This window comes from Herpailurus yagouaroundi, unplaced genomic scaffold, assembly GCF_014898765.1.
Source record: "Herpailurus yagouaroundi ecotype Mexico unplaced genomic scaffold, PumYag 203, whole genome shotgun sequence".
Lineage (NCBI taxonomy): Eukaryota > Metazoa > Chordata > Mammalia > Carnivora > Felidae > Herpailurus > Herpailurus yagouaroundi.
Genome location: NW_024412434.1, coordinates 18,388,319 through 18,403,750, shown reverse-complemented (window position 1 = coordinate 18,403,750; position 15,432 = coordinate 18,388,319). Strand labels below are relative to the sequence as shown.

The 15,432-nt window shown below is 40.5% G+C and overlaps 1 protein-coding gene across 1 annotated transcript in view; it reads right to left on the bottom strand.

Annotated features, from left to right (window-relative positions):
- Positions 1-15,432, bottom strand: part of CUBN (cubilin) — a 279,400-nt gene that overhangs the window by 257,336 nt on the left and 6,632 nt on the right. The window contains exons 7-13 of the mRNA XM_040451314.1: positions 9,651-9,777; positions 8,495-8,657; positions 5,845-5,976; positions 4,884-4,979; positions 2,690-2,808; positions 2,320-2,506; positions 1,058-1,170 (exon numbers count right to left, since the gene is read on the bottom strand). Of these exons, the coding sequence (XP_040307248.1) occupies positions 1,058-1,170; positions 2,320-2,506; positions 2,690-2,808; positions 4,884-4,979; positions 5,845-5,976; positions 8,495-8,657; positions 9,651-9,777 (937 nt within the window). The remainder of the gene's footprint in view (positions 1-1,057; positions 1,171-2,319; positions 2,507-2,689; positions 2,809-4,883; positions 4,980-5,844; positions 5,977-8,494; positions 8,658-9,650; positions 9,778-15,432) is intronic.

The window sequence follows — 15,432 nt, the reverse complement described above, 5'->3', positions numbered from 1 at the left end:
ATGGAAGGAAGGAAATTCACATAACATACCCACTGGGAAATTGATTTTGGAGTTTATGCTATTATAGGGTCACCAGGCTCCAAAGAATCCTCCCTTCTCAAGGGAAAAAATGTTTTGTGACCATTGTACAATGACCCCCTGTAACATCAGCTCACAGGGAAAAGTTCACAGAATTGCAAGGGAACACCTTATCTATCCAGACACACAAGTTCATTTTAATGAGTCCAGGAGTTGGTTGAGAAATAAATATTTGGAAAAGTCTGAGTAATGAATGCTGGGGATAGAAGAACTAAAAACTTCAGGGTCAGATCTGAATTTGAGGAGTGTTCATGCAGCAGTCAGAGTCATCAGGGTTGAGTGGCCTGGGTTTGAGTCACTGCAGGCCACTTACACATTTGTCCATGTGACCCTGGACAAATTCCTCAGCTGCTCTAGGCTCCGTTTCCTCATAGTAAAATGAGAGTAACAATTCTTATCTCTCAGGGCTACAAGGGTTAAAATACAATGACACAATGTCTGTGAAGCAATTAGCACAGCACAATGGCACACCCAATGGCACAAAGAAGCACGGATAAGAAAACCATCTTAATAGCAGTCCCTATTTTTGCATAATAATCAGCAGAACACTGAGTGGTCTTCCTCAAACACTAGTGTCTCAGTGAGAGCAGGACTTTACAAATTCCCTGCTTGCAGTCAGCCAATCCCTGCAGAGAATTATCCATACTGGACAAAGCCTGGATTTTGAAGCCAGACAAACTTGACTTTGAAATCCTATTCCTCTAATTACCAGCTAAGAAATGCTTTTAAAAAATTACTTAGCTTCTCTTAGTTTCCCTTATCTTATCTACAAAATAAGGACACTATTACTTTTTTCAAAGAGTCAGTGTAAGGTTTAGGAAAGATGCATAAAATATCTAGCCCAAAGCCTGACACCGAGCAAGTCCTCAATATATGATAGTTGATTTACCACTATGTGTATTTTATGGAATACATACACATATTACATGTTCGCATAGATAAATGAAATGTGCATTTAGACAGGAGCTATTACATTTACCTTTCCCTCTTCAGTTCGGATAACCCAGAAGCAGTTAACATCATGCACATAACCAACATCAGGGCTTTTATAGCTGAAGCTTCCATTCATCCCAGAGAGGGACCCTCCACAAACTGCCAAGGGAAAGAGGAACTGTTCTTTACAGAGACTCTGAAAAGGAGGAAGCTAGGTATCTCTCTCTAACCTTGCTGCTGAAATATTAGAGAAGTCTGAGTGATTAACATTGGAGACAAATGCCCTGTGGTTCTCTCTTCCTCCCACCCCTTTGTCTTTGGACACCCGCCTAAATCCCACCTCTTGTTTGAAGTCTACTTGGGATTTCCTTGCCCCCACCAGGAACCTCTTCTGCCCCTTTTTGTTTTCTCTGGCTCCCATTCCCTCCACCTCAGTGATACTTGATTTGACCCCAAGCAACTTAGTTCTTATCTACTTCTTGTCTCTCCTCTGCCATTTTGGATTAGATGTGCCTCCTCAACCAGAAGATCAGCAAGTAATATGTGGAGATAGTGTTTTATGCTTATTTTCCCACAGCATCTACCATAGTCCTGAACACATAGTGAGGTCTCAATAGACGTGCTGATTCAGAATCAAGAGTTCTGAGAGAGGACAAGTAATCAGGAGAGGCTGGATGAAGGAGATTGAAGCTTGAAGGTGAAGTACTCCTGAAGGACAGATACATTTGGATGTGAAGCAATGGAAGAATTCAGACAAGTATGGAGAAATAAATATCTCAAATATTGGAACACAGCATGGTGGTACATGGGATCAAGTGACAAGAAAAGATATCTACATTGGAAAGGGAGTATTATTAGGAAACTAGTGAAAAATAAGGTTGATTGGATAGGGTAAGGCCTAGTTATAGAGGATAATTGAGAAACAGTCCCAATCTTTAACAGGCAACGGGGAGTGACTGTATGTTCTAGAGCAGGAGAGTGATACGATTTAATGAGTAATATTATAGGGAGATTAAACAGCTGCTGTAGAGAAAACTTCCCTTAGAAAATGGCAATACCTTAGCATACTCTGTTTTCAGAACAGACGTAATAAAAATGGCAAATACCAATTTACTTCTTCCTTTGAAGGAAGGTTCTTCTTGGCCTAAATTGAGATAAATACTTACCTTGTAAATTCTATACTAGTGCTTGAAGGAAAGACTTAGTTGGAAGCATTTGTGCAACTAAACAAGAAAGTGGAAGAATCCGCAGCAGGACTCACTGAGGAATGATCCTTCTAAGCTGTGGCACAAGAGACACTGAGCATACCTTGCTGGGGAATCTGACACAGAAATCCAGTCCAGAAACGTGTGCATTCACAACTGAATGCATTGACGCCATCCACACAAGTTCCCCCATTCAAGCAGGGGTTGCTCAGACACTCATTTATATTTTCTGTACAGTTGATGCCGGCCCAACCTGATTCACACTTACAAAGATAACCAGAAACCGTTTCCTAGGGAAAGAAAACCATAATGCCATGAAACAAATCAATGGACGATAAACGTTGAGCCAACTCAAAGAACAAAGAAGGGTTATGTGATGTATGTAGCAGGTGTTGAGCCACACACACCTTCTAGAATTCTTGTAATAATTCATTTAAATGGTAACGGCTAAGGAAGGAAGAACAAGGACTCACAATGCATTGTCCATTTAAACAGGGGCGGTTCGAGCAAACATTACTGAGCTGCACGCATCCATTTGGCCCATAGCCATTTCCAGTATATCCCGGGAGACAAGTACAGAGAGGTAAAGAACCTGTCAGAAATAAAAATGGAAGTGTAAATACAGGTCTCCTTCATTCAGACCCAGTAACAAAACTCAGGCTCTGTTGTCTAGACAAGGAATTGCCAAAATCAAGTCTGCATATCCCTAGGGGCAGACATGCCAACTATAAAGAGGAAGTATTAGGATCTTTTTCTATGTTTCATCTTAAAAATAAAGAAGGCATTACATTCCAATACTTGATGCACAAATTGACGTTGGTGCTATCAGTCCATATGTCACAGTCCTGAGTTGCGTACAAATGTGAGGTACGCCAAGGGAAAAAAGAGTTTCTCACGGAGGGGTTGAGAGAAAAGAATATTCTTATGAACAAAGACAGTATCTGTTGCAAGCACTGGCCCTATATGGACTATAAATAGGTACTCTTTTAATGCCCGTTTATAGATGAGAACAAAACACAAAAAGGTTAGGTGGCTTGACCCAGGACACACAGCTGGAATACAGTGAAGCCAGGGAGAAAACCAAAATCCGAGCATTATTTTTCTAGAATCCATGTTCTTAACCATTTCAGTATGCTCTGAATCATTTAATAAATGTTTAAATAGTCATAAATGTACATGTATGTGTGTGTGTATACATCTATATTCTTTTACATATGTGCTTATATATATATATATCACATATATCACTCGTAAAAATAAAAGTAGTATTTGGAAATAGCAAGAGATACGATACTTTATTCAATAAATGAAGTTGGAGCCACCCATTTGAATAAAACTATCAAGCAAAATGTTTGATGCCATAGATACAAATAAATCTTAAAAAGATCCAAGATCTTAATGTTAAAAATAAAAGAAAGTATAAAAGAACAAGCACCTGACTATTTTTAGAGTTCGGTAGGAAAAGCCTAATTCTAAGAGGAGAAAATCCTATAAAAAAGATTTACCTTTTTGACTACATAGAAATTTTAAACTTCTAAATAGAAAATGCCACCACAAAATTAAAATAAAAACAATATGCCAGGGAAAATACATGTAAACCATAAAACAGATAATGATATATTATTCTTAGTACATAATGAAATTTTACACATCAATGAGAAAACAGATGAACAAAGGACATAAAAAAATAGAAAAAAATAAAGGTAGTAAAATATAAAAAGTATTAATTATTGGTAATCAAAAAGGTAATTTTGATGTAGTCAAAATCAAAATAATAGGAAGGCAATTTTTGCCTGTAAACTTGACCAAAATGAAAAATAACAGTAGTATCCATTATTGCCAAGAGTGGGAAACATGTAGTTTCATACACTGTTGGCAAGTATAAACTGATACATTTCTGTGAGAAAATTTAGCAATATATATTTAAAATATTTTTAATGCTTATTTATCTTTGAGAGAGAGAGAGAGTATAAGGTGGGGAGGGGCAGAGAGAGAGGGAGACACAGAATCTGAAACAGGCTCCAGGCTCTGAGCTGTCAGCACAGAGTCCCGTGCGGGGCTCAAACCCATTAACTGTGAGATCATGACCTGAGCCCAAGTCAGATGCTTAACCAACTGAGCCACCCAGGTGCCTCAAGCAATATATATTTTTTAAATTATAGGAGGTGAAACTTCTTTTACACAGCATTGCAAACACTGTTGGTTATCCCCCTAGATCCACTTTTCCATTCTTTCGTAGTGAATTCTTTTTTAACTGAGGGCATAAGCTCCTGAAATAAACTACATTTCCCAGCCTGACTTGCAGCCAGGGTTAGCAACAGGGCTCAGTCTTGGCCAATAGCATAGAAATGAAAGAGGCCTTAGAAGGAGTTGACAGGTGGTCCTTCCTCCTTTTCTCCTTCCTATGTGCTCAAACACAGTCATAAATTTAATTAGCTGGCTTGATTATCTTGGGAAATATTGCTAATTTAGACCAGACCACAGAGAGCATAGTCTACCACATTAAAAAAAAAAAAAATCCAAACGTATAGTTTTAAAACATGGATTATTTTTGGTTTGAAGATCAAAATAAGAACTTTGAGGTTAGAGGATTGTTTTCAAAATGTTGATTTGTTTCAGAAGGTCATATTGAAATACCCCAAACCAGAGGCAGAGGGGAGTCATTACCTAGAACTGAGGAGCATGACGCATGTGGGTGGCAGCCTCCATTATCAACCAAGCAGACATTGACGAGCGTGCACACTCTTCCATTGCCTTGGTACCCTGATCACAGAGAGAACAGGGCATGACAAACAACATTAAGAAGATGGAAGAAGAATCCCAATCCAAGAAGCAAACATTATGAAACCCAACCAGAGAGCTTCTATCATCACAACAGAAAAGGTAAATATGAAGTGCCATAAACAAATTCCTATCGTTAAGAAAAAGGACAACCATTTGGGAAACTGACTGCAGAAACCATGTTCTAATGGTGTTTCTAAGGACAAAAAAGGAAATGAATAAAGATGAAAAGATGCATGAAACTACTGGTAGACTGAGACAGTTGCTGACACTCAGCAAGTTGACATTTTCTAATTACAGTGACTTTAATGATCTAAGAGCTAAATTACTGTAGAAGTCCCAAGTACTAACTTAATAAAGCAAATAGGGTTTCAGTTTATCCCTTAGAACTCCATAAACTTCTTGGATAGTCACTCAGTTTAGATCACAGAATACCAGTAATGACTTCTTTCCAGAAGAGAAGAGAAACTCTGAACAGGTATTATATGCCTACTAGTCTGCCTGTTACTGAGTAAACTTTACATGCAAAACATCTCATGAGTATTTGTGGGAACAATGGAGCTGTAGGTCTGTGATCCACAGAGAAAATTTTTCAAATTCTGCATTATCTCCAGAGGCTATTTCACAATTTGTAAAGTTTTGTTGTTTTCCAGTGGTATTAAAAATATTTGTTATTGCTTTTTATAATAGAGCTGACCTAATGTGCCCTGAATCTGTAAGTTAAATAAAACTTTCTGCACTGCTCAGTACATCTCCTTAGACAGAGTCATCTTTAAAATGGAGCACAAGACCATGTTTCCAAATGTATGTTTTGCCTATAATGGTGTTGGGAAATTTGGCGTAGCACCTGGTGGACAGGCCTGACAGTGGTAAGACCCAAATGTATTCACACACGTAACAGGTGGAACCACAGAACAACCGCCATTATTTATGTCACATTCATTGATATCTTGGCAACTGTATCCGTTTCCTTGCCAGCCTAGAAAAACCAGAAGATTTGAAAAGTTAGCTCTATAGACAAGTTAACAACGAAGAAACGCATATAGCCAAAGATACATAAAAATTTGCTTCACTCTAAGAAACTACATATTAAAATGAGATTTTCATTCTTAAAAACAAATTCTGGCAAAGAGGCGGGCAAGTGAGGTTCTCATATGCTTTTAGTCAGAAGTCTATAATTAGTAAAACCTATCTGGAAATAGATCTAGCGGTACTCATTAAAATTTTTTAAAATATATACCTTTGGGGGCATCCGGGTGGCTCAGTCGGTTAAACGTCCAACTCCTGATTTCAGCTTTGGTCATGATCTCACGGTTCGTGAGATGGAGCTCCACACTGGGGCTCTGTGCTGACAGTGTGGAGCCTACTTGGGATTCTCTCTCTCCCTCTCTCTGCTTCTCCCCAATTCACTGGTCTCTCTCAAAATAAATAAACTTTAAAATATAAATACATATATATATATTTATATATATATATGTATTTGACTAACAAGTCCACTTCTTTTTTTGACTAACAAGTCCACTTCTAAAAACTCTCTTGCAGTGATAAAACTGCCAGCATCTACAGATGTAGGCAAGCAGAGGTCTACTGCAGTGTTGTTTAAAGGGGGGGAAAAGCCCTCTTGATCATCAATATGATTAAATATATTAGGACTCATGTTTACCGTCGAATACTATACAAATATTTTAAATAACATGCACATATTTAACGTTTTTCAAATATATACATTAGCTAATAACACCAACTTTTAGAAGAATATGCAAAGAATGATCCCAATTTGGAGAAAGAATTTTTTAAAAACCTGCATACGTGTCTATGTGTTTGTAGGAGAGAAGGAAAAGGAAGAAGAGGAGAGAGAACATGTGTTCACAGTGGTCTCGTTCAGAGCATGAGACTGAAGATGAAGAGAGAGTGTCATTTTACTGTTGGTATTTCTGCTTGTATCCATTGTTACCTTGAGTTGTATTACTCCTATAATAACGATTAAAATTATAAGAATGTTTAAAACCTTTTACATTTTTAAAAAATATTTGTTTTCATTGACTGAAACAGTCCCTCTCTAAAACCCTACCTAAGAAAATTATTGTATTTGTGGGTGAAGAAATGAATACACAGAAGAAAGCTGGAAGGAAATACATCCACATGCCAATGGTGGCCCTCTGAGTGATAAGACTATGGGTATTTTTTGCTGTTTTATTTTCATATTTTTAAAGTTTCTTTATATTTTATAAGCAGCATGTATTACTTTAATAGGCAGGGAAAAATAAGGTCATTAACAGGAAAACAAAAAGCTTTTGTTTTTCTTTTTTCTCTACAACGATATAAAGAAGAATCCTTTAATTCGAGTAATTTATTTTTCCGATTTCTAGTTTTGAAAGACTGTCACTGGCAAATTACCTTCAAGAATGTGGTTATTTGCTAATTTTATGTGCCCCTGAGACCTAAGAGGGAAAAAGTCTTCACGCGTTTTTTTTCAATTTCTTTCCAGTTACACAAGATCTAACCATGTACCATGAAGAAAGTCACTAAACCAACAGTCACAAAAGGAAGCAACGGGTGTGTGTGTGCTTCCCTTGATCAGACAGAACAACGGACTATTCAGCAGCTCAGCTCAGATCCGCAGATCTGGGTTTGAATCCCGACTATGGGATTTGGGACAAGTTATTTACCTTCTCCAAGTGTCAAGATCCTATCATTTAAAGTGGGAATAATACTATTTCCTAACATTTCTTGATTTTGTCACAGTTGCAAGAATCAAAATTTGCCTAGCACAGTGTCTCAGTGAGGTTTTCATGGAAGAACAGCTGCTATCACGTTCTCTTACATGTTCCACCTTCTAACAACACACGAGAAGTGCCAACGGGCCTTGGAGACTCCCTGAGGTCTGGTAAACTGCTTACCCGTGCACCCAGCAAGTGCTTTCTTTGCTCATAGTAGGCTCTACAAACATGCACTGAGTGGATGATAATGATCTCATATGGTGAGGGATGAAGCGTGGACTCAAGCCCAAGCAGTCTCTGAGTCCAGAGTCTATGTTTTCAGTGACTTGGCCTGGAGATTCGGTCCTCTGGGGGGCTGAGCTGGAGTCAGACATCCCTCTTTACAGCAAGGCCACCACAGGGCCTTCCAGTGACGTGCCCTGGTGAGAACTACAGGGGCTCTAGAGGTGACATTAAGAGGTCAACTAATCTGCCTACGTACAAACACCTGGCCAGTAAGGAGGGACGAGAGCAGGTCCAGTCAGCTGATGGCCTTAAGGATCAGATGTCTGACCTCACCACCGCCCCGGCTGACTCTGCCCCCCAGCGTCTGGCTCTGACCCTCTGATTTCTGAGGCTGAATTATTACAGAAGGAAGACGGCCTGCAGGGCGATGTAGGGAAATAGAACCTGAGATGGGATTGGGAGGCTTCCTAAGAACGGTCTCCTTATCTTTTGGCCGGGGAAGGAAAGCTGTTCTAGCACCTTGCCTGGCTGGGCGTGGCCGAGCCCACATACCTGTCGGGCAGGCCCCGCAGTAGAAGGAGCCTGGGGTGTTGAAGCACTGGGCAAGTGTGGAACACGGCGCAGGCTGGAGGCTGCACTCGTCGATGTCCAGCAGGCAGGCCGAGCTGCTCGGCGGGGACGTCCACCCCGCATCACAGATGCAGCTGTACATGGGCTGGCAGAATGACAAGAGTGTGAATCAAAGCAATCAGGAGAATAAGCAAGAAAAGCTTTTGAAAATCTCACCAAGCCCCCGACTGTTTATCCTCTAGCGTTCATTTCCATAAGGCCAATGGAGTGGCTTCTCTTTTTCTTCCCATGTGATTAAGCATTTAGACCCGACCACGCAAAAAGAGAAACATCTTTATTTCAGAGTAAGGAAAACCTATAATTTGCCCCAAAGATGCCAGGGAAAGAGCAACAACAATCAAGAACTGTAAGTCAATATAATTAAAGTCAATCCACTCAGCCCGCTATGTTTTTAGAGGGAAAAACACCCATGGAGGCACAGACCTTGGAAAATCCATTCTGTTTGTTTCCTTTTTGAAAGTCTTTCCTTCCCCTCCCAGCCACTCCCTCCTCCCACCACCACTGGAAAGGAACCATTTTCTATCAATGCGTTTAAAAATATACAGAGAGAGAGAACTAAAAATAAAGACCTGAAGGTCTCATACAAGGCCAAGCAGGCCTCGTATGCTGAGTGCTCTTGAGGGTCAGGAGTCAAGCTTGTCAGGATCCAGAGCACAGGGAGAAGTCAGGCAGTCTGCAGACAAACTCAGGGTCCATAGCACTCAAAGGTGCTCCGGAGCCAGAAAGAAATCCAGAACCCTCAGAACTGTGTGCTGCCACCAAGAACGGGCCTTGGTGTTTCCACATCTCGTCGCTGTTATAGCTCGCGAGGCCAAGAGAAGGTCATGTCTCACAGAGAGATTTATGAAGTAAAAACAAAAAAGGCAGGAATTTCTATAATGATACCACCTCTGGGTCCAGTTTTCTGTTTATTTATGGACAACTCTCATCTTTTTCCTCACCTGTGCCCCGATGAGAGCAGGAAGTACCTTCCTCTCTGGAACACTGCCAGAACGATGCTCCTCTACAGACATGCAGGCTAAGGGACTAATAGCAACCGTGACCCCCTCCACGAAGCCACGTTCTGGGAGGGACTCACCTCTCCAGCCTGCACTCGGACTAGATCCTCACAGATGCCGTGGACGCAGAGTGCTTTGGAGCCCCCTTCACAGTCATTGTATGTGGATGCACACTGGGGGCCGTGTGTCTCTGGGGAGCATAGACACCTGTTGGTTACACAAGAGCACAATGTCAGCGCCCGTGCCTCAGCACAAGTGCCTGTTTCTTAGCACCAATTAAAGAAAAGTAATAAGTCCAACTACAAGTCAATGACATTCACGTGGAACCATAAACTAGAAAACCAGATCTACTGGCTGGAGTCTTAGAAGAAAATCACTCTGCTCCGCTTCAAGCAGTGGGTTGAGTGAATGTGTTATCTCTCTCAAGAAATAAGACAGGGGCACAACTTACCATCTGGGCAAGACTGCCACCATAAATTCTTCTGGTATCAGGTCATCAAATAGCACTTTCAAAGGTCAGACATTCATAAACTAAGGGGGATGGAGTTCCTTGAGGATGGTAAAGGGAGAGATCAACAAGTCCATTCATCATCCATCCAACCAGACCCTCCAGTAAGCACAGGTGACCTTGACTGAGCTGATGTATTCCCAAAGGTTCTCTGGGATTGTATAACTCCACAGACAATGGTACGTCCACATCTCAGAGTATGCAATCCATATTATCGTATTACAAAGGGCAATAGTTCCATCTGTTAGAGATGTAGCTTAGATAATAACATTTCTTTCATAGCCACACTTTAACTCACAAATGCAATTTGACATAATACCCAAGCTTGCAGTGGGTGTTTTGCTTTGAGAAGATTTCAGTTCAATAACAATCAAATAAGGAAATTTGTTTTAAACTATTGTCATCCTTCAAGTTGCTGAGTTAGCTTTCTATCTGTACTACAGCTTCCGAGGGAATGTGGAAGGTATGGGAAAGGCAGGTGGGAATGGGAAGGACACAGAGGGGTCATAGAGCCTCAGCCTATTTTTGCAGGTTTGAGGGCATCCGATGGAGTGGAGAGCCAGGCCCGGAGTCACCATTTGTCTGCCTTGAGCAGCACTGGCCCTCATGGGGGAAGGTGACCATCGGGGTCAAGGATCAGAGACAAGGAATACGGAGTGCCTGCATGACCATGAACTAGAAGATGTTCCGAATCACACATGTCCGAAGATGAAGACACATGTGTGATTGACAGTGCGGGGAATGAGAGTCTGGCTGTTTGAGAAGCATCCAGAGCCACACTCGGGGCACAGACCTTGATGGGCCCGTGGAGGGCTCCAGAAACAATTGCTGGGGTGGCACCTTTGAGTGGGTTCTAAGGAAGAAGACATCACTGAATGTGACCAGAGACAGAGAGTAAAAACACGGACTCACTCACGCACTTCCATACAGAGTTGCCAGACCTAGCAAATAAAGACACGGGACACCCAGTTAAATCTGACTTTCAGACCAATGAATACTTTTTTGGTATAATTAAGTCCCAGGCAGCTTTCAACATCAGTATATCATTGTGTAAAACCTGTTCATTAATAAATTGCATTTATGATCATTCCAAGGTTGCCTTTCTCATTAAGACAAGCTCATAGACTAACCACAATAGATGATTAAACTTAAAAAACTTTTCAATTATTCATTCCCTATGTATAACTATTTATCTTCCTCTCATCTCTCTCTTTCCATACTCTCCCTCTCATACCCCCTTCCCTTTTCTTTTCACTCGCCCATCCTTACACAGAATATTCTTTTGGGAAATTTCATTAGATTCTTGAGATAATAGAACTTCACACTAGTTCATATATTTGAGCATTTGATCCAGCTAGCTTCCTTGCTGAAAGTTTATTCTACCACCACAGCCAGCCACCAAAAAAGATTTTTAAAAAATCTTGAAACCAACTTTACTACCTTTCTGAGCCTATCGTATATAAGAGATCTGAGTCTCCGAGACCAGATGGGACAAGACTGCCTGGATTTAAATCCTGATACTATCTATTAACTGTTCGCCTTAGGCAACATCATAACACCATTTCTTATAAAATAATAGTGCCCGTCTATGAGCACTATTTTTACCTTGGGGTCATCTAAAGACATTTTCTGGTAGGAAGCGATTGGGCAACTGTGTTTATCTATTGGAAAATGACTTAAGATTTGAGAGGAGATTCTGGTTCCTGGACATGCAGGTAAATCCTCTCTATCTCCTCCTTCTCACTTGGAGAAAATGAATGAATTTTAATCGCACACTTTCTGCTAAATAACTACAAAGTATATTTCTTTCATTTAAATGTAACTTAATGTGAGAAGACAGGCGGGGGGGGGGGGGGGGGAAGGGGCGGGGAGGGGGGTAGGCAGTGAAGCATATCACCAGCTTCCTTGCTATGATCCTCAAAGGCAAGTATTAATCTCATTTTACTGGCAAGGCTCACGTTGCCCAAGGCCACGGAATTAGAAACAGGCACAAGATGAATTAAAACCTAAGTCTGTGTTACTCTTGCTCCAATGTTTTTCTGTGTCATGTTCCCACATTGTGAAAGGTAGTTAGTTAAAGACTTTCCATTTCTGTGTCTTTTTAACATAACAGTGTTTGCATGCAAAATGTATTCTCAAGGCGGCTGCATGTGACCTTTAAAGTAAAAGAGTGACCATATCTATACCTCCCCGCACAAGTCACTTGCATAATGGCTTTCTATTGCTGATTTAGTTCTGGCCGAACAAAACTGGGCTTGTCAGTCTTCAAAAGCACTGCGAGGGCCTTTGGCAATTGGGAAGAGGTCAAATACACTTTCAAAGTCATAGTTTAACTTGCATTAGAGTCCATGGTTCAATATTAACGTAACTGACTCACTGAAAGAGGTAATGAGTTTAATACCTAACTACCATCCGAGCTAAAACCAGATTGTCCTCATCATTTAAACTCTGCATGTTTTAAAAACCCACCAGTGATGACAGTGGAAATAAATAAAATAAAGTGTGCTAATCATCACTGCACTCCTGGAGAAAACACACACACAACAAACTCAGCGATTTTTTTCTAGAAAGCCTTCTAGATCTGAGTGTATATGGCACACACCATCTATGCTTAGGAAATCTGCATCCCAAGCGCTGTCTTCAATCCAGAGTAAGCAGGAGGATGATAAACATCAATTCTTCAGAACAAAGAGGCAACAGCAGAATCAGGAAGTGGCAAAATATTGTCTGTTAACTCTTTGAAGCTTTTGGGGGCAAGACTTCAGCCACAGGAATTGCTGGAAACAGAAAATGGTCTCCTTGCCCTAGTTTCATTACTGGGGAAAGAAGTTTTTACCAGAAAATTTCCTAGGAAATAAGGCTTCCAATTAATTAGTATCTGCATAGTGCTTTATCTTTCAAAGGTCTTTGTAATTAGGAATTATTAATTTCTTTAAATAAAGACTCCTTTGTCCTTCCCCAAGTAAATGGGTTCCAAGAGTTAGAGGCTGAAGTAGGTCCCAAATCCAGAGCAAACCCTTTGCCATGAACACATTTCTGCAGGTCCAGACTATTCAACAGTGGCTCATTTCCCTTTAGCAAATGTGTACTGAAGATTCCCAAATAGTTTTCTGGCCTCAGAGAAGCTACTGATTAAGGGGCATTTAATCTCACGTAATTAATAGCACACAAGAAAATATCCAAATGTTCTCTGTTTCATTACACAGATTCCACAAAGCAAGCATTTAGTCTTTCGCTCATACACATTTTTCTATTTTCTGATATTCCTCCAAAAATTCTCCATCAAATGCCTGAATAGGAGTCTTTAGTTCATAGATATCAACTGGAATTCATGGAGCTTCATAAACTATCCTCACATCAAGAAGAAGAAACCAGATCTAAATGTTCTGTTCTTAACTGCAAATCTATGAAGGACAGAGGCTAGAAACCAAAACCACTTCCAGAGTCAGCATAGTGAGTTCTTGGGCATTTTTATAGGAAGGTGCAAGAGAGAATTCAATATTGCTCATATAAAGTTGAATTTTCCCTTTAGGTAGCTCTCAACAAATAAAAATGGTTCTCTCTCTTTCTCTCTCTCTTGTTTATGCCTGGAAAAAGAATTCTACTCCTTGACATGCAGCAAATAGTTACGTTATGGTATATTTTTTTCTTTTCCATTTTTCAGGAGTAAAAATAATTTACTGGGGGGAGAAAAAAACAATTTTGGCTTGGTCTCTGGGTCTTCCCCCACCTGCTACACATCTTTGTTATTCTATTGGCTTGTGAGACCCCACAACACGTGATGATACAGGAAGACCAGGAGTGAAATCTAATCTCCAGGACATTCCTCGATATCAGGAAGACAGGAAAGTATTAGTTCTAGGAATAATTTTCCTCCAGTGTCTCCAAGAAGCAATTCTCGTTGATAAGTGCCCATAAACAGACATCAGGAGATAATGCTTTCAAGGGAATGAAAGATTAGACCTGCATTTTGGATCTCACCCAAACTTGAATGCTCATAAAAGCAGGAGTCAGGGGGTTCACCAAAATGGGAAACAAAGTCCTGAACGCAGAAGTCTCTGTAATAAAATAATACTTAATTTAAGTCAGAGGTGATTGATTTTGGTTCTGCACAATGGTGAAGCTCATGAAAAAATCAGAAGTTTGAATGAATTCAGTTTGTGACTTGGAATGAGCAAAAAATCTTAAGATCAGATCAAAAGAACAAAAGGGTCAGTTAAATGAAAAAGAGAAGGATTGTGACTGCCTTTTTTGACAGATGAGAAAATAACAAAATTACTGCACTCATTTTTGCTGGAAAGAATGGGATGGATATTGTTACAAGGGAATGGAAGAACAAGATAGCAGAGACATTAGTAAGAAAGCAAACAATTGCTCTTTACTCCAGTGAGATTATACCCCTGAGGACTGAAAGAATGTGTTCATGTTATAACACAATCAACTTTTTTCACCTTTTAATAATCACAGAACATAGGAGCCCAACCAAAATATGGGGAAAGATCAGGTCTAGAGTTCTTGAGTTTTTTTTTTTTTTTAAGTGACTTTAAGGAACTATACAAAAGTAAGTTTGATGTTGATCTGCCAAAAATTTCTAGACTTGATGAAAAGATAATGTGTCAGCCACTATAGCTTTAATAACCAATACTCGGACAGTCTGATGGGAACGTGGAGGTGTGGTTATGCCTAACTCAGCTTAGTAAGGGAAGGGACGTTTTCTTAGGGTGATGCCTGAGCTGAGCAGGAGGACACTCTAGACAGAGTAGGTCAGAAGATAGGAACTCCGTGATGATTGTGGTAAGGGGCCTCACAGCTCCTTCAAGACAGGCAATGAGAGGTAACTACGTGGAGAAAACCTCAGTTCAGTCTGTGGTCTTGTTATGGTCAACATTTTACATAGCACTTGACTGAAGATATCCTTACTCAAGCTAGCAGCTCACTTCTCCAATGAATGAGTGCAGCAGGGGCTTGTGGGTATGGTGGGGTAGCCCTCTTCTGCTTAATGCTCTTCAACGGCAGCCCCTTCAGTGTTCTGACTTCTACTAAGTCTTCAGCCTTGTCCCCCATGCTGTCCCTACTCCCTGTGCCAGCCACCGGGTCCTTCTTCCCATTCCTCTGGGACTCCAGAGAAAGGGGGTAAGAGTTCATGGGGTAAGAGCTGGGGACGTACAAGGGTTTCTTCATCTAAATAAATAGTTGTGTGTCATTAAATAAGAGTCATATATTTCTCATGGATGCTCTTGACTATGGGGTGTTTAAGTCCTTCAAAAACATACCCGAATGTTAAGAAAGAAAGACAGAGGGTGGGGGGGAAGGAAGGAAGGAAGGAAGGAAGGAAGGAAGGAAGGAAGGAAGGA